This window comes from Xiphophorus hellerii, chromosome 7 (genome assembly GCF_003331165.1).
Source record: "Xiphophorus hellerii strain 12219 chromosome 7, Xiphophorus_hellerii-4.1, whole genome shotgun sequence".
NCBI lineage: Eukaryota > Metazoa > Chordata > Actinopteri > Cyprinodontiformes > Poeciliidae > Xiphophorus > Xiphophorus hellerii.
Window position 1 is genome coordinate 13,630,116 of NC_045678.1, and position 25,297 is coordinate 13,655,412.

Genomic DNA, 25,297 nt, shown 5'->3' on the forward strand with positions numbered 1-25,297 from the left:
ATAATGTAAAATAAAAAAGGATAGAAAAAGCAGTCTATGAACAGGGGTGGTTAATGTATTCAGAAGTTGTACTCAAGAGTAGCGCTACTTCCAACATATTCACACTCAAATAAAAAGTAAACCATCCAAGAAATTATTCAAGTAAAAGTAAAAAAAGAAATCCTAAAAGATCTATTTAATTTCTGAGTAACAGGTCATAACATCTGATTTGGTATTTTGAAGTCATGTTAGACAAATATAAAGCTGTGTGCAGATTTTGGTATTTTAAAGATAAAAATGATAATAATAATACAATTACAATATGACAAATTAATGCAGAAGAAACACTTCTCCAAGTTAACTTTTCCTTTTAAAACTTATGAAACTAATACTTACAGTGGGCAATCTGTATGTAGATCAGAATAAAGTACTTCCAATGACAATAATGTATACTTTAGTTTACAGTGTTCATAAACTGTACTTATATAAAAAAATAAATAAATAAACAACTCAAGTAGAAGCATATAAAATAGTGAAGTAAAAATACCGCTAAAAGTTTTTTTTTTTTTCTGAAGGTTACGCAAGACAATTTAACTGAGTAAATGTAACTAGCTATTGTTGCCCCCTTCCGTAATCAGTAAAAAATAAGTCACGGTGGTCGGATTAAAGTAGAAACAACATTGGGTTAAATAAAAAGTACATAGACACATCGAGGTAAACTACAAAATACATCTTACATTGATTTATTTTCTTTTTCTGAATGCAGTTTCTTTAAATGTCGTTTTGTTGTGAAAATCGAACGTGAACGTTCTTTTATTGTGAAGAAAGCGTCCCGGAAGTGTACTAGTCAATGTAGCCTGATTTGAATAGCCAGGCGAGCCAAGATGGCAGAATACCTGGCGTCCATTTTTGGGACAGAGAAAGATAAGTAAGTGATTTATAAGTACTTGGTTAACTAATATGTATTTTCATCGTCCATGTTTTTTAAATGAGAATATTTTTGAATATCGATGCAAAACTCAGCCAGTTCTTATTGAAAAGCCGTAGTATTACATTAGCCGCGGCTGCTAGCGCTAGCGTGCTAAATTTCGTCGCAACGCGACAGTTAGCTTTTGGTCTGAATGAGATGGTAAATGAAAAGTGGTGTTTAGAAATCAGAATCTATTTTTGACTGATAAAAATGATTTGATTTAGCATTAATACTGGTTTTACTCAAGCTACTAGCTCCCGTTGTGCTAACGTCAAACATTTCTTTGTTTGTAGCAGAAAACAACGTGATGCTCGTGGTTAGCTTTTTAATAAATTAAATTATCGTAACCTCTCACTAACAGTTTCTACGCACCCAAAAACTACTAATTGTAATTATCGTCTTTATTTTTGAAAATCAAAAATATTGGATATTTTTTCCCGGGTCTTCATGGTAAACATAAAAAAAGAAAAAATGAATAAATCATTAAAATCTTCTTTTGTTGTTGTTAAACTGCCTCAAAGAGACTCGGGAAGCCAAAATTGATGAATAAATTAGTAGTTTGTTTTTGCATACAGTAGTTACCTCTATTAAGTTGAGTAAAAGTAGTATTTACTAAATCACTTTGAGCAGTTAGTCCTCAAAAGTATGAAGGCAAACGTAAAATAAGACTAAAATGATCTATAACTGTAATCACTGTTGTTTAAAATATTAACCATGTGTGATCCAATATTTGATTCCATGTTTGGACACTTATTGGAGAAGAAATACTTCCTATAATGTAATATTGCATAAATGTGCAATACCTTGTTGTTATACTAATGACCTAAACATAAGGTAACATTTATCATTATAAAATGAAGCAGGAAGATGCATCCATTTTTATTTTATTTTAAATGTTGTTCTCTGATAATTTAGTATCTTCATATAAAAAAAATAGCAATTAAACTATATTACAATAAAGTCTTAATTGTATATGTATATTTAATTTGTGTTGTCTTCTGTAGAACTCTTGTGTTTTGTTTAACTGTATTGTTTTTGCTTTATTCTTTCCAGAGTCAATTGTTCGTTTTACTTTAAAATTGGTGCCTGCCGACATGGCGACCGCTGCTCCAGATTACACAACAAGCCAACATTTAGCCAGGTAAATACCTCTTTCTGACATTCTTCCACATATACAGCATGAAGTTGAGACACTTGTAGCAAAACATACATTTTTCAATGTGAAATACCAGTAATAACGTAACAGTATAGGATCGGGTGGTGGATTGACAACAAAAAAGCCAAAGCTTATAATTTGACAACATTAAATAAAGAGCATCTAATGGCCTTAAATCAACAGTGAGAAAAACTACATGAAGGATGAGGTGAAACTTTTCTATTTAGTTAATTCTGTATTATGATAATAATATTACACAGTTAGATTTTGCTCTGAAAGACATCATTTAAGTAGAAAGCATTTCTTGTAGTTTGATGTTTGGCTTCATGTGCAGTATTTAAATGTGATTTTTTTTTGTTTGTCTTTCAGACAATTGCCCTGCTGAATATTTACAGGAACCCTCAGAACAGCGCTCAGTCTTTGGATGGATTAACCTGTAAGTAAAAATCTAAAATGCAGTAAAAGTATCTGTTTTTTTGTGTCATCCATCTTTCTGTAAGATATTAAATGACATTAAATGCACGGGAATTAACAGTACATTTACTCATGCTGAAAATGTTTGGTGTGAGCCCGTATTTAATTGTAATGTTGTTTTCAGTGAATGGATTTAGGATGTTAATAGCTGAACATTGTGTTTTCTCTCCCAAGGTTTAAAATGACAACAAAATAGACACTTAAAATGTAATAATTTTATCTGATTCTGCTTTTAACTAAATTAACCCGAAGCTGGTAAAACTCTGGATTTGAAAGTTGATTTGATTTCTCTAATGCAAGTTAAGCTTACAGACATGGCAACAAACTATCTACTTTGAAATAATGATGTATTTTAATCAGCAACAAGTGCTGGTTTTGCAAAAATATCACCAAAGGTGATTTCTTTCCACATGTGAGAGGCTTTCTGCTAACATGTAGTAAACATAGTTTCAATAATCAATTTTTATTTAGTACTCTCTGTTGCAACCACCAGGTACCGTCAGCGACATGGAGATGCAGGAGCACTATGATGAGTTCTTTGAGGTAACTGGTGATTCATATTCTTGGCAAAGTTTTAGAACATTTATTAATCATAAATCCATAAACGTAGAGCTCAAAATCTAACTCGTAATTTCTTGTTTCCTGCCACTGCAGGAAGTCTTCACAGAGATGGAAGAAAAATACGGAGAAGTGGAGGAAATGAACGTTTGTGACAACCTTGGGGACCATCTTGTGGGAAATGTTTATGTGAAGGTGAAAATTGTTCTAAAATGAACACGTATTATCTTTGCACTGCTGTGATGCTTCATTTGACTCCAACATGTTTTTTAAAATTACTTTATTAATATATCCTTTGATTGCATTATAGTTCCGTAATGAGGAGGATGCTGAGAAGGCTGTAATCGACTTGAACAATCGATGGTTCAACGGGCAGCCGATCCACGCGGAGCTCTCTCCCGTCACAGACTTCAGAGAGGCCTGCTGTCGCCAGTATGAGATGGGGTGAGTCCTGCATGACCCAGCAGAGCCTAAAAACGGGTCTGCATCATTACAGACATAAAAACAACTCTTCTGGAGAGTTAATTTCTTGCATTGGGCCACAACTTGTGCTTCCTGCACCATAAGATTTAGAGGTTTTACAACCTGCCAGCCTAAAATACAAAATTAATTTACATTTTTAAAACTTACCCCCTCACATAATTCATAAGGTTAGATTTTGATTATGAAATAAACTTTTAACTTCTGGCTAAATAAAATAAAGTAATATCAAATATTGTATAACCAGAAGAGTCTTTGTCTTTTCCTTGAAGTCCATTGAGTTCACAAAACCAACATGACATTTTTTATAGACTACAACTGCAAATGCTCTGTCATCTTTAGCTTCCAGCCATGATTTATTAATCAAAAACAGGCCATGATCAGTCGACCTCATGGTCCTCAATGGTGATGATGCATTGCTCACAATGGTTGGTCAAACAATTTTAATTCAGCAAAAAGTTGTTCCAAGTGTTAATTCACTTGGAACAACTTTTTGTTCCAAGTTGACTAAACACAAACATTGCTGATTAATTTACATTTCAATCAGCAATGATGAATCAGCTGGGTTGGAGCAGGAGCACATCTTTAAAAAACAGGACATCAACATTCAGCAGTGGAGTTGGGTACGGCTGCTTTGGGTGTTTTTGTGTTTTTGCTTAAATAGTGCAACCCCATTTCTACAATCTGTTGTTTTTAGTGTACGTTTTCACTTAAGAATATCCCAAAGTTGTTTATTTTTTTGGTGTTTATTTTAAGCGACCGTCCTTCTCTCTGCAGGGAATGCACTCGTGGAGGTTTCTGTAACTTCATGCATCTGAAACCAATCTCACGTGAACTCAGGAGAGAGCTCTATGGACGCCGCAGGAAGGGGTGAAAACTTCTGTTCCATATTAAGACGCGTTACCTGCCTCCCTGTGAAGTTGTTTTGATTGACGTTTTTTCCCCTGCTTCTTCTTTACATGTGCAGCCGCCACCGGTCTCGGTCTCGATCCAGAGACCGGGACAGAGGCCGCGGAGGAGGAGGAGGAGGAGGTGGAGGTGGAGGAGGAGGAGGAGGAGGAGGAGGAGGCCGTAACCATGAGCGGCGTCGGTCCAGAGACAGAGAGCGTTCAGGACGATTTTGAGCCACAAGCATCGACCACTCAACTCTCCATCCCTGAATCCATCACTGTGTTGTTTTTTGTTTTTTTTTTAGTTTGTACCCTGCCTCATTTGGATTTATTACAAGGCAGCAGGTTTTCAAGATTTGTGAAAATAAGTTTCACCTCATTAAATTTAAAGTTTCTACTCAAAAAGGACGTGTGCTGACTCATTCATTCTTTAACAAAACACAAGTTTTTGTGTTTTTTGTCCAAGTTCATAATTTGTTGAGAACATTTGACTGGCTGTGCTCATATTTTTTTTCTTTATTACTTTGTCCTCTTTTTCTACCCCACGTTTTCCTTCCACACATCTTTCCATTAATATCCCTGCATACAGCACTTTGTAAACAGCCACATTCTTTATCAATGTCCTTTTTTCCCTCTTTGTAGAAGGTGTCATTGACCGCGTGCTGGACTAATGTCTTGGGCATAATTGTGTTGATTATAACAGTCCTTCTTAAAAATGTATTTTGGTCTTATTCACTAATCCAATTCTCAAAATTAGCAGAAATAAGTCCTTGAAATTTATTGAAATAGTGAATAAATTAACTTTTAAATCATTCAAATATGTCGAGATGCATCTGGAAATTGCCAGGAAATGACCAACACCCTGATTTTCAGTTTTGATTTGGAGCATTTGTTTTCAGTGGCTCTGCTTCAGATAACTTGGATCAGCCTCCCAACTTTTAATTTGCATTTAGTTGGGACTATTTATCTAAATCACCACATAAACTTTTCTGCACACTCAGATGCTTTTGGCTGATTCATGTGTGGAAATGATTACACGTCTCATGAATTCAGACATTATCCTCGTTTTCTTTGACCTTTTCCTCAGGATGTAAGCGTATCACAGGAAATGACTGGCAATCAAAGACATTCAGGTATTTCACTGATCTTGATTTAATCTCACGCTAATCTGATCTTTTAAATATTTGCAGATCGTGACTCATGCCCTTCAGATTCATGCTGAGGTCAGTCGGTGTTTTGGGTTTATGACTATCAGCTGTTATTCTAGCTCTGATCTGTTTTTTGATTAAAAGTTCTGCTGCATTCTTGTATTGCTTTCATAATTTCGATCTAATTTAATCCAAATTTTAACTTTTAATCAGTAATATTTAAGGATGGGCTGAAATTTCACCCTTATAATATAAAACTAACAAATGTAGTTTTTTCGAGGGGGGGTTATAAATGCTATCATGAATTTAGTCATCATTTAAATGGCAGTTTTGTAATGAAAGTCTGAGTGGTTTTATCTTAATATATAGAAATATGCTGACTTATAATGCATACATTATTTGGACAAAATTACAGTGAAATTTTAAAATTAATTTAAACATGCAAATTTATTTAAAAAATGTTTCTTGTAGGAGTAAACGTCAAATCGATACATGCTGCATGTAGCTTTAAGCTACAAAATATTTGGGCGTAAAAAAATGATTACAATTCAGTCCAAAATACAAAACATTTTCATAAGCTAATGATGTCAAACTTGGCAAACATGAACTTTTGTCGGGAAAAAGATACATTAAAAGTAAAAACTTCATATATTTTATAAAATATTTTAATGTAAGTAAACCTGAAACAAAATACTTTTGGAATTCACAGAAAAATAAAAAATAAATTGAAGATAAACTAAAACAAGGATTTTAGTATTAGGGATGTATTTTCCAAATCTGAGATTATTTGTGATTGGCAAACCAATATTTAATATTATATGCTGTAAATTGATCCAAAAAGAGGCATAAACTCAAGAAGATTCGAAATCCTCTGAATTGAAACAATTGTTTGAAAAGTTTTGCTTTACGGTGCCACATGGGTGGAAATGCTGGAGGGGGGAACATGAAGTCAGGAGCCCCCTGAATCTAAGCAGCCAAGAGATTTTTACCTCAGTTTCCCCCTTTGAGTGAAATCGTCCTGCACAATGCAACAGTATTCATTAAAATCTCCTTCTTTAATAGAGAGTGTAAAGTGTTGAAATGCAGAAGACTTGTATTCCCCCCACCAGTGCATGTCAGTGGTTTGGTCCCCTGCATGCAGCCCCCAAACCCCCCACACACACTGGGTCTGGGAAGGAGCCTCTTTTGTGTGGAGCAGGATTTGGAAGTGTGTCAGTCGTGCCCAGCCTCCTGTGAGTATCCTCTTTCACTGCTTCACTGGAAAACAAATGATGCAGCAGAATTTACTGAGACTTTATCTAAAACTTGTGCAATGTGGTTGAATTTTATTCTCTCCGTTTAATTAGATGTTTAAAACCTGTAAGGTTGACATAGAGAGAAACTACCTGCTTCAAAAACTGGATAAACTGTTCACACTGTCTTCTTTACCTCAAATGCTACATACATGTATTTTATACAGCTTATTTTAACGAATTAAAGGTGCAGCTTCAAATGCAAAAGTAATTCTGATTTGCTGACTGTAACATGAAGTTGTTAGTTTTAGATGAGTTTAATTTTGGCCATAATGTTTAAAGTATGTTCTGTTGCTTTTTAAAGTTTAATGCAACATTCTGCTGCAGGTGAGCCATGCCTTCTGTGTCTGGAAGCAAATGCTTGAAAGATGATCAAACTCCATGCACAGATGAAGGAAACTTGCTGTACGCAGAGAAGAAGTGTCCCGTGGACGGAGTTGTTGAAATTTTTCCTGCTGCGCACAAGTCGTCTGCACTCAGAGGAGACGACTGCATCGACGATGAGGACAAATCCCACCAAACATCTGAAGAAAATGGTGAAAAAGAGGAAAAGGCAGAAGAGACGGCTGCTCAGATAAAGTGGATTCGTCCTGATTTACCCAGCAGGTGCACCTGGAGGCCCGGCGCGCCGATGTCAGAGTCCCCTCACAGCCAACCACCACGGTAAGAGTCACACCAAAACAAAAATAACCTGTTAAAGAGAAGACGATTCACTTATTTTTTTTTTTTGAAGGTGTCAGGAGTAAAACAGAAAGGTGTGACAATAAAGCCACTTTCTTGTCTTTCTAGTTTACTGTGCAGTAGTCCTAATGTGAGCCATAATATAAGTTAATATTTTTATGAGAAGAAGACAATGATATAAAACAATACTGATAAATGTGAAAGCTGTTGTTTTAGGTGAGGCTCTGCACTCTTGCAACTCCTGTTTGTCCGCATCCCAGCATCCATAAATGAAATATATTAATTGTACATTGTGATGAAAACTGTCAACATTGTTAATACACCGTGTTCCAAATTATTATTCAAATTGGATTTAAGTGTCATAAAGATTACATTATTTGTTGTGCTATTAAATTTATAGATGGTATTGTGTGTCAGGGCTCTTTGAATCACTATAATTAATTTCAGAGAGCTGGGTTCATTAGTTTGTCTGGTGAGCTCAATTAAAGGAAATCTACTTAAGAAGGATGTTCCACATTATTAAGCAGGCCACAGGTTTCAAGCAATATGGGAAAGAGAAAGAATCTCTCTGCTGACAAAAATCATCAGATAGTGTAGTGCTGTATGACTAGGTATGAAAACATTAGATATTTAATGAAAACTGAAGCTTTATCGTACTGCGTAGAGATTTGTGGCTGATTCAGAACAAAGATGGGTTTGTACGGATAAAAGCAGAATGAGGAAGGTTTCTGTTAGACAAATTCATCGGATTAAGAGAGCAGCTGTTAAAATGCCCTTACAAAGCAGCAAACAGTTAATTGAAGCTGCTGGTGCCTCTGGAACCTCAAGGTGGAGGATCTTCCAGAAGCTTGCGGTGCATCAACCTACTATTGGGCCCCTAACCAGAGCTCACAAGCAGAAACGGTCACAGTGGGCCCAGCCGTACATGAAGATAAATTTTCAAACAGACTTGTTCACTGATGACTGCTGTGCAACCCTGGATGGTCCAGATGGACAGAGTAGTGGATTGGTGGTGGACGGCCACCACGTCCCAACATGGCTGTGACGTCAGCAAGGAGGTGGTGGAGTCATGCTTTGGGCTGAAATCATGGGGAGAGAATCATTGGTCGGCCCCTTCAGAGTCCATGAAGGTGTGAAAATGATCTCAGCAAAGTATATGGACTTTCTGACTGATCACTTTCTGTCATGGTTCAAAAAGAAGAGCCGTACCTTCAAATCATCTTCATGCATGACAATGAATGTTGCAAGGAATACCACTGTGTCATTGGCTGCTATGGGCATAAAACGGGAGAAACTCATGGTGTGGTCACCATCCTCCTCTGACCTCTGACCTCAACTCTATTGAGAACCTTTGGAGTTTCCTCAAGCAGAAGATCTGAGGGTGGAATGCAGTTCATATCAAAACAGCAGCTCTGGGAAGGTTTTCTGACATCCTACAAAGAAATTCAAGCAGAAACTTTCCACAAACTCACAAGTTCAATGGATCAAGAATTGTGCTGTGATATCAAAGAAGATGTTAACATGTAACTCTGTCTGTTAAGATGTTTTTGATTGAAATAGCTTTTGATTTTAGTACATGTGACCACTTAATGCTACACATTCAAAGAATGACCGTTTGCAGTTATTTATAATCCATAAAATGTTTAGAAAATCTGCTGTGCATAATAATTTGGAACAGTGCATTTTGAGTTTATCATACTGTTCTTATGGGGAGCTTTGTTCAGTAAAATTTGATTTATACTGTAATAGTTCATGACTTGAAAATTATACTGACCATCATTTGCATTGACCATTTAAGAAAATCTGAGAAAATATCACTTGCATAATAATTTGGATCACGATGTAGAGTCATTTGTCTTCTGTTCGCTGCAGCATTAAACCGCCAAGAATCCTCCCCAACATCCTCGGACACATTGGATACACACCTATGGTCCGCCTGAACAAAATCCCAAAGGAGTTTGGGTTAAAGTGTGAAATGTGTGAGTACAACATGACACAACCGCACAGGAGTCAGATCAGCTTCTAGAACGGGTTTTGAGGCCCACTAAAGATTGGGAGGATGGAAGAAATGTCATTGGCTCCACATGCAACCTGAAACTTAAACCACCAGAAAAAGAACGACTAATCCAGTAAAGTCTAAATACCTTAGATTCTATTTAAGTTTATGAAGATACCTGAGAGGGAAATGCTCCATTTCACAGAAAAAGACAAATTTCTTCATCAACCTTTTGAAAAACACCACTGAGTGTACCTGTGTGACTTTCAGAGTCAGTCCGAAGTTAAAACAATACATGAAAATGCTTTTGGAGTTGCTGACAACACAGTCGTCCTGTTAGCTTCCTGCTTACCTCTTACACGTCAAGTATCACACATATCATGGCCTTAAACAGGGTGCTGGTACTGTAGGGGTTTTGTTTAAGGAGGCGGTGAGGTCCAATGGAGAGAAAGGTGAAAATGAAAGGCTCTTTGTTTCTTGGGCCAACGGAGAAAAACACACCCACCAACAAAACGCAACATGAAACTTGAAAACATTCAGGATGCTTGGTAGAGAATCTCCTCTGCTGCCTCACAATTTGCTGAAAAAGAGAAGATTTTATATCACCTTGCAAAAGTTTTCACCCCTCTTGAACTTTACAAACAAAATCTTCACTGAGAATTTTATGTGATAAACCAACACACAATATCTTGAAAGTGTGAAAAGGAAATAAACGATTTGAGTTTTTCCAGTTTTTAGTGAATAAAAACCTAAAAGGTTTGGTGTGCTTTCCAACCCACCCTCTTTGTAACACCTAGGTATAACCCAAAGCCACTAATTGCCTTCAGAAGTTACCTCGCAAGCAAAAAGAGGCCATCCGAGTGCAATTTAATCAGTATCTTATCTGTGAAGAACTGAGATTTGATAAGTGATCAAACAGCATGTCGAAGACCACTAAAGAGACCCATAGTAAGTCTGGAGCAGCTGCAGAAATCTGCGGCTCAGGTGGGATCACTAAGACATATTAAGCTCAGAAACATGTGGATGGAGGTGCTCTGTACCAAACCTTTTGGCCTGGGAGATGGGAATGACATGTCCCAAAAGACTTAAAGTTGTAGTTGTAATGAGAAGTGGCTCTACAAAGAACTAAATACAGATGGATGGCACAATTTAAACTAAAAAAAAGGTAAACCATGTAGCGTTTCCTTCCATTTCAGACCAATGTGCTGCCTTAATTCTATCTATGAGCTAAAATCCTGTGTGAGATATGTGGTGCAAGAAACATGCAAAAGAGCTTTACGTTAAACCTCCTAAAAAAATATTTGTTTGCTGCCTTTGAGACCAATTAAAATAAATCCTACTTTACAACCAGCTGCTCATATTTTTAATTAAGTTCATGAAACAACACAAGACTGGTGAGAAAGAACTTAGACATGAAGCTGTATTTTTCTGTATGAATATTGAATCAAAGCTTATCTTATCCATCACATACTAGTCATAATGACATCGTTGAGTCATCATTATATTAACTGTGATGAATTTTCAATTTATTCAACAAGAATTAATTTATCTGAGGCCTAAGCTGCTCGGGCGGCACTCAAAAGCTCTTGAGATTCAAGTAGATTCTCACAGCGTTTGAGTTTGTTTGTATATTAACAAAAGTTGTAGTTTTCAGACTTGCTCGCCCGCTTGTACACATTCTGCAGCTTAAATGTAATCATGTGAGCTGAGAGCCCCAGCAATATGTAACCCAGAATAAAAACCCTCCTCCAAAAGACCACCAGAAAATGAACAGAACAATATAGGCATTATCTGCTTTCCGTCCCTTTACAATGCTGCTTTGACTGGACTGAAGGGCTGCAGACCAATTATAGACACATGCACTGGATGCTTCGTTGCATCTGACCCCGAATTTGTGCATGTCACGAAGATTGCAGTTGGCTGGCGCATGCAGCAGTTTGAGGGACGCATTGAGCGTGATATTTACCAAACGGAGATGTCCTGCTGGGTTATCTGTTGGCCTTTGTTGATGCCACAACCAAACTTCAAGTGAAAAATTTAGATTTGAAGATTAAGCTGTTCTTTAATTAGCTCTCTCTGCATTGATGCCTGGGGCTTTGGGGAGGAAACTAAAAGAAACATAATTAAATGTTTAGCTAAAACAAAAGACAATGTACATTTCTGGAAAAAAATTAAGATACCACTTAAAATGATCAGTTTCTCTGATTTTACTTTTTATAGGTATATGTTTGAGTAAAATTAACATTGTTCTTTTATTCTATGAACTACTGGCTTTCAGACCTCAAATAATGTAAAGAAAACAAGTCAATGTTCATTTAGAAACAACAATACTTATTTGGTGGAAAAACCAGGAGGTTTTCAATGAGTGCAGTGGGCTCTTCATTTGTTTTCCAGAGCTGTATAAATAAAACAAGGAGATAAGGATGTCCCATATTTATAAGACTTATTAAGGTGTTTCATCTCAAAATATTCATTATGGTAGAGTTTTGAAAAAGTAAAAATCTTAGCAACTTTTCCAAGTGGGACTTATTTGGGTCAATAAGGCAAGGCAGTTTATTTGCATATCAACTTATTACACAGATTACAGAAAAAGACGCAGGTAATGGGAGTAATATACATAAAAAAAAAAAACAAACACATACAAACACAAGATACACATTAAATACATTAAAAGAATAGTATCGCAAATTAGAATTTTTAATCTGTTTCTTTTTAAAAGGTTCATCAAAATCCATGGTTTTATGTTTCCCCATTCTCTTAACGGTTCATACAGCTTTATTTCAATGCCTCCTAAAAAATAAAAACTGTTTTATTTTCACCTTTAAAAAGAACATTTTTAGTTCTCTTGTAACAATCAACGTTGAAACACTGCGGATTTGTGGTATGTCTTAGAAATAAGAAAATCACAGTGTTGACGCATCAGTTTCACAATCCAACTTCTTTAATATTTGGGATAAAAAAAGTGAAAATGACACAGAATGTTTCTCATTATTATTTTATTTTTATGTCTCCTGGTTCAGTTGCCAAGTGTGAGTTTTTCAACGCAGGAGGCAGCATTAAAGACAGAATCACTATGCGGATGGTGGAGGACGCCGAGGAAGCCGGGATCCTCAAACCAGGGGACACAATCATTGAGCCCACCTCTGGTAACACAGGTACTTCCTGCTAAACAAATCCTTTACCTAACTGGGATTTTATTACTTGACGTGTGTCAGCCACTGTAAACCACCAGTTCTGTCTACTTCTAGGAATCGGACTTGCTCTCATAGCGGCTGTGAAAGGCTACCGCTGCATCATTGCAATGCCTGAGAAGATGAGTATGGAGAAAGTAAGTGCTTCCTGCATTAAGTTTTTCTTAAGCAGACTGTCACTCAGCGCATGCAGCTCATCTTCCCCTGTGTTGTAGGTAGATGTGCTGAAGGCTCTCGGGGCAGAAATAGTTCGCACTCCTTCATCTGCAGCGTTTGACTCGCCGGAGTCTCACATACGAACAGCTTGGAGACTAAAGAGTCAGATTCCCAACTCGCACATCCTGGACCAGTATCGTAATGCCAGTAACCCCCTGGCTCACTACGATACAACAGCTGAGGAAATACTGGAGCAGTGTGAAGGTTTATTTTTATTTTATTTTGAAATATGTTTATTGTGAAACGTGCACATGTCAGTGTACCAGAAGGTCTGCTCATTTCCAGTTCTGTAAACTACATGGAGCTGTTTAATTTACTCTTCTAACATTATGGAACATTTAATGACTTTATTTACCCAGTCAATTTCAGAATAAATACGGCAGACACACAACTGAAATGATCTTTTTAGGTCTTATAAAGTTACATGTTCAGGGTTCAGATACTTTTGTGGGATCTTATCAGAAAGTAGTCAAACCTACTGTTGTTATTTACATATTCCCCTGAGTTTATATATATATATACAGTATATAATTTTTTTTATTATGTTTTGCTGCAATCACAGCTGAAAGCCTGATAAGAGTATGTTTCTACCAGCTTTTCACTCTAAGATTTTAGCCCATTCATTTTAGCAGAATTGAAAAAAGTATCTAACAGACTAAATGTTTTTGTGTCTTTACATTGCTAGTTTTAAATATCAATAAGTAGGCCTATGTTTAGTAACTATGTCCATAAATTTTATGATCCATTTCATTAAATTTGAATCCATTCTTCTCCAGTTAAACTCATAAATGACATTTTGATAAATTAAGAAAATATTACTAATTTGTTGTAGCTTAAGCAAGCCAGTTTTAATATGTTTAAAGATGTAATGCATTTCTTGGACTTGAATATTTTCTTCTGCTGAAATTCATTTGTTGAATTCACTCTTATAGATAACAAATCAAACTAGAAAAATGTGCATTTCCTGTGAAAATGCAGTGTGAATGCTGTATGCTGAATATTTTTAGTGAAAATTGAAGACGCATTCAAGGTAAACTGCAGAACTTTCAGAAATGTAAGAAACAGGCAAAAGCAGCTGAATAAAAGAAAGCCTGCAAAACACAAATAAAAACTGTAGAAGAGTGAAAACTCTTTTTTTTTTGCATTACAGTCAATGCAAAAATCCAACCAACAATTTATAAAATGAGCTAAAAAACTGAAGCTAGCTTTAGAATAGTCAAAATGCTAGACAACATGCTAGCCTAGGTTAAAGCTAGCATGTTGACCTACACAGTAACATCCTCCATGCAGTGTGAAAAACCTTTGTGAAAGCTAAAATTAGCTAAAAAAAATGTAAAACAAGCTAAAATAATAATGATAGCATCAAGACTAGCCCTAGCATGTTGACCTACAGTTCCTCCATGCAGTGTGAAAAACCTTTGTGAAAGCTAAAATTAGCTAAAAAAAATGTAAAACAAGCTAAAATAATAATGATAGCATCAAGACTAGCCCTAGCATGTTGACCTACAGTTCCTCCATGCAGTGTGAAAAACCTTTGTGAAAGCTAAAATTAGCTAAAAAAAATGTAAAACAAGCTAAAATAATAATGATAGCATCAAGACTAGCCCTAGCATGTTGACCTACAGTTCCTCCATGCAGTGTGAAAAACCTTTGTGAAAGCTAAAATTAGCTAAAAAATGTAATACAAGCTAAAATAATAATGATAGCATCAAGACTAGCCCGAGCATGTTGACCTACAGTTCCTCCATGCAGTGTGAAAAACCTTTGTGAAAGCTAAAATTAGCTAAAAAAGGTAAAACAAGCTAAAATAATAATGATAGCATCAAGACTAGCCCTAGCATGTTGACCTACAGTTCCTCCATGCAGTGTGAAAAACCTTTGTGAAAGCTAAAATTAGCTAAAAAATGTAATACAAGCTAAAATAATAATGATAGCATCAAGACTAGCCCTAGCATGTTGACCTACAGTTCCTCCATGCAGTGTGAAAAGAACAGAAGACGGACTAGCTTTTAAACAAGCTAACAAGCTAGCACCAAATATAAATCACAGATTAACAAAAATTCTAAACCCTGCAGATTTTTAACATGAAAAATATGTTTTTAAATGATAAGTAATTACTTAGAGAGAAATGTGATTTTCCTTTCAGGTAAACTGGACATGGTTGTAGCTGGAGCAGGGACTGGTGGTACACTCACAGGCATAGCTCGAAAGCTGAAGGAGAAGTGCCCCAATGTCAAGGCAAGATCTACATTAAACCCACACAAACCCACTCAATAATGATTTACCAACCAACGCTGCTTTGATTTGATCTTAGTTAACCACAAAAAATAAAAAAATTTTCCTAGGAAACACAACTTTTACAAGTCTGTAAGTGCTTCCTGTGCAATTGGTTTGCAGATAATCGGTGTTGATCCTGAGGGCTCTATGCTGGTTCACTCAGAAGAGCATCAAAGTGCTCATTTCGAGGTTGAGGGCATTGGATACGACTTCATCCCCATGGTGTTGGACAGATCTGTGAGTGTTAGTGTGAATTTGGAAATTTAATGAGTTTTCAGCTAAAATACAACTTCATTTTTCTCCTCATCAAACCTCCAGCTTGTCCACCAGTGGTACAAAGCGAGTGATAAGGAGACATTTAGCATGGCACGCATGCTAATAAGAGAGGAAGGCCTCCTCTGTGGTGAGTTTGGACCACTGTTCAGCTTAGCATGTCAGTTTTTTAAAGACTTTTTGTGTTGCTTTGCATTAATAGTTAAATTTGTTGATGATCCAGGTGGGAGTTCTGGCTCAGCGATGGCGGCAGCAGTGAAAATGGCTCAGCAGCTGGAGGAGGGACAGCGCTGCGTGGTCATCCTGCCAGACTCGGTTCGCAACTACATGTAAGAGAATAAACAATGTTATAATAGCAAAGACTCTAAAATAAGACCTCCCACAGTCTGTTAAACCAGAGATAAAGTGAATATTAATTCACACCTGTATTTTTAAAGTTCTAATCGTTTATTTTTAGAGTGGTTTTGTGCCAAGAATATATCTAAACAGTTTAAATTTGATTCTGGTTTTGAAGTTTCTCAGTTTGTTTTCAATCTTCAAACTCTCGCAGTATTCGACACAGATGGGAAACAGTAATGAGCCAGGAAGCCTTTATTGGCTGCAACCTTTGCCATTTGATGTCACGAAAGTTTTTGTTTACATTCATAACTAAGAATATATGCTCAGCATTTTGGTATTTCCCATCATTTTGGGGATGGCTTTCACTAATTGATCCCTTTCTTGTAAGGCTTCACAATGTAAGAGAACAGTTCAGAGTTTAAGTTAAATGTGAGTTTGTTTAGTCTTGATGACACCGTCCTTTTTCTTTTAAATTACAATACACACCTTAATATTGAATTGGTCCATCGACACTGTACTTATTGCAAATATGTGTACTACTAATAAGAAAGAAAATACATTTTGCAAGTTAAGGTTATAATTTACTATTTATTGTAAGGCACAAATTAGTAGTGTAGAATAAAAAAAGATGATGAAAGGTTTTGTGGGATAAACTGGATCATGATGATGAATGTGGTTCAATCTACTGTCTGATAAATACTAAACTCTTAGTTTATTAGCTCCAGAATGGAAAAAAAAAAACTACCTGCAGGATTTAATCTCCAGGTCGAAGTTCCTGTGCGATCAGTGGATGTGTGAGAAAGGTTTCCTGGAGAGTCCGAATGAGATCAAGCCCTGGTAAGAGTGAAAAAACGAAATCTCTCTCGTTTGGATACAATGGGACAGCTGGATGTTTTAACATATTTCTGTTGAAGGTGGTGGAACGTGACAGTCCACAGTTTACACCTCTCCACTCCGCTCACCTTTGCTCCATTAATGTCCTGCCAAAAAGTCATCAAGATCCTGAAAGAGAAGGCTTTTGACCAGGCTCCAGTCATCAGTGAATCTGGGTATGTTCTTTATATTTTATTTGACTGGAATCAATTTTATCAGATTGTATTAAATCCTAGGGTATTTCGTCTTTTAATAGCACAGAGGACAATAGAATCAAGTTGTGTCTTTTATGAAACTGTCTCCAACTTGATTCTTCTTTTCAAAGAAAAAAAAGTATTTTATTTGAATATTTCTTGATTCATGTGGTTCTGCAGTGAGATCATGGGCATGGTCACTCTGGGAACCATTCTTTCCAGTGTGCAGGATGGAAAAGTCAAACTATCGGATCCTGTGAGCATGGTGCTCTTCAAGGACTTCAGACAGGTCAGTCTGCTGGTGGAGACACTGAATCCCCTGCATCATGGACGGCTAACATGTTTATTATAACATGTTTGCTTTTAGGTGCGCCTGACGGACAACCTGGGGAAGTTATCCTGCATCCTCAAAACCCAAAACTTTGCCCTGGTGGTGGATGATCAGACCCAACGTAAGAATATTTTTAGTTGTTTTGTCCTCGCAAAGGCAGAAACAAACAAGCATGATTAAAAGCTTAAATTCACTACTTTGTGTCCACCTACTGGCACGACTGCGGTATGTTTCCTACATAATTCTATAAATACAATACCTTTGCAACTTTGTGAAAAGAAATTCATTCAAAATGTGCTTTTTGTGTGTTTAAAATCACTATTGCCTATAACTGGAAATGCTTTGGAATAGATGCATATTTTTGATTATTTGACCAGCTGTCATCATTTTAATGTGTTTAAATAGATTTTAAAGTAAAATATCATTTGCTTGAGGTCAATAAAAGCATTAGGTTGAAAGTAACACTATAATTTGACCGACATGTTTCCATTTGACTGAAGTAAAACAGAATCCAGACTTGAATTTCAGAAAGGCAATTAATGGGAGGCTATCAAGGATTTTTCACTTGACATTAAAAAACAAGATACAAATTTTCTTTTCCCAATCAATTCTTCTTTTACGTTGTTTTCTGTAAAATCTTTTGATTGTTGCCTGCCTCATTTCCTGTCAAAAACAAAGTCCCTAGTTGAATGAAAATAATTTGAACTTTTTAAATCTAAAACTGCCAGGTGTATGAATAATTTTTGGCCTACCTGTACATCACATATTAATGTTTCACTGAAAGAGATTTTATGACAGAATTTTGCTCTTCACAAGGATTTCTTTGTGTTTAACCAGTATTACCAGTGAGACGTTTCTGTTTCTGTCCAGACGATGCGGCGGGTTCAGTTTGTCCGAGGCGGAACGGGTTTGGCGTTGTGACGGCGATCGACCTCCTGACCTTCATCACCGCACATGAGGGACAGGATCACCCATAATCCTCATGTTCGCCCTCACGCAGTCAGGCAGCAGGTTGTTTGGAGGATTTCACCTCCTTAATTAGGTTGTTTAAAAAAATAGCCAGCTCAATAAAATGAAAATATTGTGAGGAATTATGCTTCATTTAGTCATTTTGTTTTGTTTTTCAACATTGCAGTAGATGTAACTACCTTAAAAACATTCAATGGTTAGAATATGATTGATAAGACAACTTTCTACGCTTCAGTTTTATGTTACTTTTATGAAAAGTTTGTAGAAAAATTGCAGATGAAAATTTCTAGTATGATTTGTTTTATATAGTTTAGGTATACACAGATTATTTAAAGTATTTACATGAGCTAAGGAGTTGATGTGATCTCAGTCGGGATCAGTTAAGGGATTTGCAATAGACACTCTTCAACTTTTTTCATCACTAATTAACAATGATTAATGTGTTTAAATAGATATTGTGCCATTTCTTCCAGTTTTTGCTTCTGTATTTTCTTTCTTTTTACTCTATTTGCCTCGGTAATGTTTAAGTTTTTTTTTTCTTGATAGATTTAATGTCGCCATCTGGTGGTAAAACTTTAGCAAAGAGAATTACGGAAGTGTTTGAGTGTGAAATAATTTGTTGCACCTTTAAGCCATTTTCTCTGCGAATTTATGTTATTTTTCAGTTGAATTAAGTATAGTCAAAAAATAAACATGAGTAAGGCTGTAATTTTCCAGACTGAGTTTGTTTCTCACTTGTTCTTGAATTTCTTTGGACCATGACATGATGTGTGGCTTTGAGTTATTTTAACCTACAGGTAATGTATGTTGGAGGCAAACTTTGTCAAGTGAACAGCACACTGTGGATGAAAGATTTAATTTTTAAAATTGATCATACATTCACGAATCCCGAAACAGGATGGAGTGTCTCATTAAACCACAAGAGGGCAGCATCGTCACACCAAAGAGAAACGGACGGCATCATGGACAAACCTGAGTGATATTTTAAAACTCACATCTCCTTGTATGAGCCGAGCCCTGAACTTCAGTCATTTCTAATTCAATTCAATCAGCAGTTGTTTCTCATTTTTGTCAAATTACTGCTGAAAGCCTTTCCGTGTTCAATGTGACTCTGGGGGAGAAAAGTGGCTCAAAAGATTGAATTAAAAATAATCTCATTTCATCTTTCGAATATGAAAAGCTTTGAAGAGACCCTCGAGAGAGAAACACGTAAGGCCTCATTATAATCCGTTTAAAATTCATCATGCCCAAGTCTTATTAATTGATTAGGAGAATTTATTTGGTGTAATTGTAGTCTTATTGTTTCACACTCAATCATCTCTTTGTTTTTCTATTTTTCTTTTATCTTTTTTTGCATGACTAAGCTGCAAGCTTCCTGAATCAACTTTATTCATGACAATAAAGAAGGCAGTTCTTCTTCATGAGTATTTGAGCATAATAATTTTGTTTTTTAAAAGTACATTTTGAGAGTAAGAAACTGCTTGTCTTGACCTTTTCTATCCATTTCCATCCAATGATAATTCAGACAAAAGGTTTCTCTTTTTTTTTTGCAAAAAAAAGCTAATTTCCTAACTTCCTGCAGCACATAGCTGTGCTACAGTGCTAATGCTGACTTGTTGATAAACACAAACAGCTAATAGAGGTTTGCTTTTAAGTAACCAGCAGAACCCATAGTAATAACTAAAGAAAGTAAAACATAGTAAATGCAATGTTGTGAAGGAAAAGTAAAAGTCTGGCAACATGAAGTTGATAAAATTATCTTTAAATCTTCTTTGCTTTTTTCCTCAAGGCCAGAGGAAAAACTAAGTCACTGACATCTGTTGTTCTGTGAAATGTTACAAAACGGTTCCTAAAGCTTCAGTACTCAGTGATAAACCTTCTTGGAAGTGGCCAGCCTCCCAAGATTGCTCCATAAATGCATCAGTGACAGGAAGCCTCACTAAGTCAAGGTTAGTGTTCATGATTTAACTATTACAGTCATATTCAGTAAATTAGATTATACCTGATGAGTCTCATTTGTACCTTTTGAAGACAACAACCTTTAAACAGATCATAAACTTTTTCATTCTGTTTTTTAAAAAATAGTTTTATTTATAGGTCTGATGTAATATTATAATTTTAAATGTAATTTTTTATTAACTGTAAGTGGAAAATCATCATAATTAAGAGAACTAAAGTTGTGTGTTTATGATGCTTTTCACTTGGTGATAGAGTTACTGAAGCAAATCAACTTTTCAATGCTAATCTAAGTTATCTAATGGGTCTGTAGAAACAGACCAGGCAAAAATGGCAACAACGGTTAAAACCACTTATGACCAAAAGTATGGGGAATTTTCCTGCTATAATCCAAGAACACACATTTTCAGGCTGAAACCAGGATTTCATGTCTTTCTTCTCAAAACTTGAAATGTTTGTACTCAAAACGTCTCCTTGCGCTCAGACTTTGTCTCTGCTCGCTTTTGAAATGCCTTTTGGCACAGTCACCCGGCAACCTCTCAGCCAATAGAATGAAAGTGTTGTACTGGGTGCGTTTGTTTCCTTCTAGCGGGTGTACCTGTGTGGCTACTATGGATTGTAGCAACCTGCGCCACCCACTGGATGTAGGGAGAAACAACGACGTCAGCTTTCTGCTCCTAGCACACTAAAAATCCACCAGCTAACAGCTACTGATCGCTAACAGCTACTGATCTTAGGCAAGAGTTGGTTCACTAAACCAGCTCCCTACAGGTCATGTAAAAAGTTTCTTATACATGACTTTTAACAGCCCATTAACAAAGGAAATCCTCATTATAAAACTGCTTTTGTATTTATTAATGTTATTCTTGTCTGTTATTAAAATTTGTTTTAATATCTGAAACATTTAGGTCTTTGATTGGAATGGAACAAATCCGTTCTCAAAGCACTGTAGCTCTAAAAGTCCAATTTATCATTAATTGATGTAAACTGAAAAGAGTCAGATAGTAAGTGCTGACCGAAGACACAACTAAAGAAATAATGATTCTTTTTAAGTTACAAAAACAGCAAGTTGTAAGAAGACAAAATAGTCGAATAGCAGCAGAGGCTAAAAAAAAACCAGAAAAAAATCTGCCATTTAGTAATTGTAATTTAAAAAATAGAAATATTACAATCTTTGTCTTGAATTCTTCAGTGTTGATGAATTGGTGCTACCTGCATTTTCACAGCATCCTGTGTTAACCCGGAACCTGTGAAATTAGAGCATCATCCCGCTCCCTCCCGCCTCTGACAGCCTGTGAATCACTTCCAGGGATCTGCTTGTCATCACACATCATTTCCTGACGAGGAATCGTGTCAACAGCTCCAGTGTCACAGAACGCCGACTTCACATGGAGCTGATAGAAACTGCAACCATCAACTCCATTTTTTACCAGAGCCTCTCCACTGGGGCCAAACTAGTCACAGTCCAAACTCGTCACACTGAGGAACTGTTGATGTCACGTCACGCTGTCCCCCTCTGTCCTCCGCTGTCCTTGGATGTCCTCGCCTGTCCTCTTTACCTCACAGGACATCTCGGTCTTGATGATGCTGATCTTGTTTGGTCATCTCCTCCAGTGTTCATAACGCTGAACAAAACCAAGAAAGCTGAGTTGTTGAGATCTGTATCACAGAGGCATCGCCTTGATGAGCTATGTTAGACTATTTTACTCGTCTTAAGAATACTGTGATTGAGAGCAGATTCATATTTCTATCAGTTAAAGTAAATTCCAGTTAATAAAGGAGCAAAACAGCCCCAGAGTAACATACCACCACCATGTTTGATTATTTTTATTTTAAAAATGCTGTGTAAGTTTTGGTTTTCCAGATGTAAATGGTATGAACACCTTCTAAAAAGTATAACTTTTTTTGTTTTCTTTACCCCTCCAGGGGGTCTTTTGTGGGCTCTAGTGTCCCTTATATGATAGTGGGCTGACAGGAAACGGGGAAGTCGGGTCCGGGAGTTGAACCCGCGACGTCCGCGTCGAGGACTCAAAGCCTCCAAATATGGGTCGCGCTACGCCCTACGCCACCACTGCACGCCCTAAAAAGTATAACTTTTGTCTGTTCAGTCCACAGAATATTTTTGCCAAATGTTTTGGGAATGATCAAGAACTGTTCGGGTCAATTCAGGACTTAGTGTTCATGTTGTTTTGAAACTACAGCAGTTTTGTTCTTGGGATTCTTCTATGCGATTTTTGCCCATGAACCTTGACCTTAACTGAGGCAAGTGTGGCTTGCTGTAGTTGTTCTGGTCACAAAACCCTCTGGTTTTTGGACCAGTCTGGGAGTAATTTTCCACTCCTGGGAACGTTTTCCATTGTTCCTTGTTTTGTTCATTTGTGGCCATCATGGTGGTTCTCTGGAGTCCCAAAGCCATAGAAATGTCAATAACTCTGCTTCTTATTTGTTCTACCAGGCAGGTACTCTTTAAATGTTTTTATTTTATTTTGAAGTTCTGATGGTAAAAAAAAAAAAAAAATCACCATTATTTTACCTTTTGCCAAACCACATTTGTATTTTATCTGTGTATAATAACACAATTCAATTTATGCTGACAACATTTAAGTGTGACAGAACAACAAAAGAAGAAGAAATCTGAAATCTTACCTTACAATCCAGTTTTAATACATCCCAGTCAGATTCAGCTAATCATAAAATCTTTATTAATAAAAACTGTATTAAAGGGAGACATTTGATTGCATTTGGATGTTGATTTTGCAGAATTTTCTCATGTCGAGCAAACATAAGAGGGGAGTAGAGAGGAAAAACTCAATTTTTAATAAAAGGTCGCCTCCATCAGAACCTGAGAAAAAATGATCAGCCATCTCTAAGAGGACAGGAAGAAAGCACAGATAAACAAATAAGCACTGGGTCAGAAGTACTTTCTATGGGATGAAATTCAGTAAGACAATACAAATGTAATGGAAGTAAAAAGCAGAATGAGGAAAATGTGTCCAGTTTTCAGTCCAAAAAAAACCAAGGCCAAACTAATAGTGTCTATCAGAAATGAAAGCTTTGAAGCTTTAGAGTTGAAAGTAAAAATGATTTACAATGAAGGATGACTCAAGAGTTTTAGTGAGCCACAGCCGCAGGAAGACTTAACATTTCTGTGTAACGTGTACGTAAACAGACTGCAAAAATGGAAACTGCACTCAGAAAACTCCCAGTTAGATTCTTAACTTTCTTCTGCTCCATCATATTACAAACAGATCAGAAAGTTTTGTCTGCCTACTGAAACATGCTTCGATAACGGTTCTTTTTATATGTTTGTTGAAACGATGTAATTTTCTTTCGATAGTAAAATAGTACCAACATTCTCATTGTTTTTATTTTCCTATTTTGACCATGATCGCCTCTGTTCAGTCTGGAAGTCCAGCTTGGATCTCAGCTCTCCCTAAAGAGAAAATTAAACAAGTTTTTCTGAATCAACAGGTCCTCTCAAACACCTCACACTGCTGCTGAGAGAGCGGGAGAGTTTTGCCGGCAACCACAAGGTGTGGAAATTCAGAATGACGCACGCAAAGGTCATTTTATCCAAGCAGCTTTCACCTGCAGAGGATAGCAGCAGAATTAGAGGTTAATTATTCACCTCAGGCTCCAACCCTGGAGTAGTACACTGATCAGCAGCTGTGAACTTCAAGCAGTGAGCAGAACGTTTCCAGGGAGTGGAGGTCACATCAGAAGCAAAGCGGATCTGGAAATGTTTTAATTAGTCGCAGTTAAAACGGATACTTTACAAATCTTGTGTGAAACAGTTTTTTGTTGCTTATGGTGCTTTGAAAATTGCCACATTTACAGTGTGTGGCGAAGGTATTTCTACCTATTCCTCTTTACAGCCAGAAACATCAATGTTTATCACATAAACTTCCAAATTAGGAAGACTGATAAAAATCTGAAGAGAGTGACTTGCATTTGTATTTTACTCCTTCTACTCTGATAATTAAAACCCACTGTGAGTCATTTATGGTCACACGTGTTTGCATCCCAGTGATAGATGACGTGGCTACATTCATATGAACTATAATTGAAGTGAATGTGTTTGTGGCTGGATTAAAGCACTTTTGAGTGGTTAATATGACTAGAAGCATTTATTTATTCAATTCACTTTTATCCAGTTAGTAACATTTTCCACTTGTGTGTAATTTAATTCCCGGTGTAAATTTGTGAATGCCTCGGAGGTTTGTTCGGGATCAGTACTGAACAAACGCAAATCGTTGAAGCTCCTTTCCTGGAAGACCAAAGGCCACGGAGAAGACTGGGAATAAAACAATATTCCAAGCTTGTCGCATCTCACAGAGCAGTGTTTAAACAATCACCAGGAAATGGAAAGATTACTGCACAACTACAAATATAACAACATATAGCAGACAGATGTACCAACATATTACCCAGAGAAAGAGTCCAAAGGCCCAGATTAACCATGGAGGTGCTACAGAAGTCCACAGCTCCAACTGATGCCAAATTTTATATAACGTTTCTTTCTTTTCACAAAGTTGTACCATTCTGTGTTGGTCAGTTACATAAATTGCCAAAAATACATAGAAGATTGTGTTATAACATGACAGAATGTGAAAAGGTTAAAGACTGGAGATACTTTTGCAGTAAATTGTAAGAATATAGTTACTCGTAGGATGAAGTCTCATTGCACCACAAGAGGAAAAGTCCGCATCTCATTCAGTTTCTGAACAATTACCATCAAGAAAAACAGAGTTTGTCGCCTATAAAACTGAGCATGTTCTAAACACGTTTTAATTAGGTTTCATGCTTCACTTTTGATTTGGTCATAGTTAATCCTCCATGTATAAACTCCTAACTTTATGTGCCAAAAGCTGCTTGCTTTTGTTGTGGTCTGAGACTTGTTGTGTGAACGGGTCCGAAGCTCCAGCTTGGTGTTCATTTCTCTGGGTTTCTCTTTACTCTTGCTCTCATTTTGCGCGCTGTCATTTCCTGTTTTGTTTTGGCAGCACAATCCCTTATTTATGGTCCTGCTGTTTGCGTTTGTCACCACCAGCATC

The 25,297-nt window shown here is 36.7% G+C and overlaps 2 protein-coding genes across 4 annotated transcripts; both read left to right on the forward strand.

Annotated features, from left to right (window-relative positions):
- The first annotated feature begins 784 nt into the window (after nucleotides 1-784).
- u2af1 (U2 small nuclear RNA auxiliary factor 1) lies at nucleotides 785-4,912 on the forward strand. The gene is made up of 8 exons (XM_032567336.1): nucleotides 785-907; nucleotides 2,003-2,090; nucleotides 2,475-2,541; nucleotides 3,073-3,122; nucleotides 3,234-3,332; nucleotides 3,448-3,581; nucleotides 4,395-4,487; nucleotides 4,585-4,912. The coding sequence occupies exons 1-8, from the start codon at nucleotides 864-866 to the stop codon at nucleotides 4,739-4,741; spliced, it is 732 nt and encodes a 243-aa protein (XP_032423227.1). The 5' UTR covers nucleotides 785-863; the 3' UTR covers nucleotides 4,742-4,912.
- A 125-nt stretch (nucleotides 4,913-5,037) lies between these two features.
- On the forward strand, nucleotides 5,038-19,005 carry cbsb (cystathionine beta-synthase b). 3 transcript variants are annotated; one of them, XM_032567326.1, is made up of 15 exons: nucleotides 5,038-6,887; nucleotides 7,275-7,610; nucleotides 9,501-9,607; nucleotides 12,645-12,779; nucleotides 12,873-12,952; nucleotides 13,031-13,235; nucleotides 15,178-15,269; nucleotides 15,429-15,545; nucleotides 15,627-15,711; nucleotides 15,805-15,910; nucleotides 16,686-16,757; nucleotides 16,835-16,969; nucleotides 17,168-17,276; nucleotides 17,355-17,439; nucleotides 18,189-19,005. In XM_032567326.1, the coding sequence occupies exons 2-15, from the start codon at nucleotides 7,282-7,284 to the stop codon at nucleotides 18,293-18,295; spliced, it is 1,764 nt and encodes a 587-aa protein (XP_032423217.1). In that variant the 5' UTR covers nucleotides 5,038-6,887; nucleotides 7,275-7,281; the 3' UTR covers nucleotides 18,296-19,005. The 3 variants fall into 3 exon arrangements, with proteins under 3 accessions (XP_032423217.1, XP_032423218.1, XP_032423219.1); XM_032567327.1 differs by having other exon boundaries at nucleotides 5,038-5,730; nucleotides 6,718-7,610; XM_032567328.1 differs by having other exon boundaries at nucleotides 5,038-5,640; nucleotides 6,718-7,610.
- Nucleotides 19,006-25,297: the final 6,292 nt, after the last annotated feature.

What these genes read in the sequence shown, in the direction of transcription:
- u2af1 (XM_032567336.1), top strand. Translation starts at nt 864, where the DNA reads ATGGCAGAATACCTGGCGTCCATTTTTGGGACAGAGAAAGATAA. An exon ending in TTTGGGACAGAGAAAGATAA is followed by an intron (nt 908 to 2,002) that starts GTAAGTGATTTA and finishes TATTCTTTCCAG; the next exon opens with AGTCAATTGTTCGTTTTACT. An exon ending in GTCTTTGGATGGATTAACCT is followed by an intron (nt 2,542 to 3,072) that starts GTAAGTAAAAAT and finishes TGCAACCACCAG; the next exon opens with GTACCGTCAGCGACATGGAG.
- cbsb (XM_032567326.1), top strand. Translation starts at nt 7,282, where the DNA reads ATGCCTTCTGTGTCTGGAAGCAAATGCTTGAAAGATGATCAAACTCCA. An exon ending in AATACTGGAGCAGTGTGAAG is followed by an intron (nt 13,236 to 15,177) that starts GTTTATTTTTAT and finishes TTTTCCTTTCAG; the next exon opens with GTAAACTGGACATGGTTGTA. An exon ending in CCATGGTGTTGGACAGATCT is followed by an intron (nt 15,546 to 15,626) that starts GTGAGTGTTAGT and finishes TCAAACCTCCAG; the next exon opens with CTTGTCCACCAGTGGTACAA.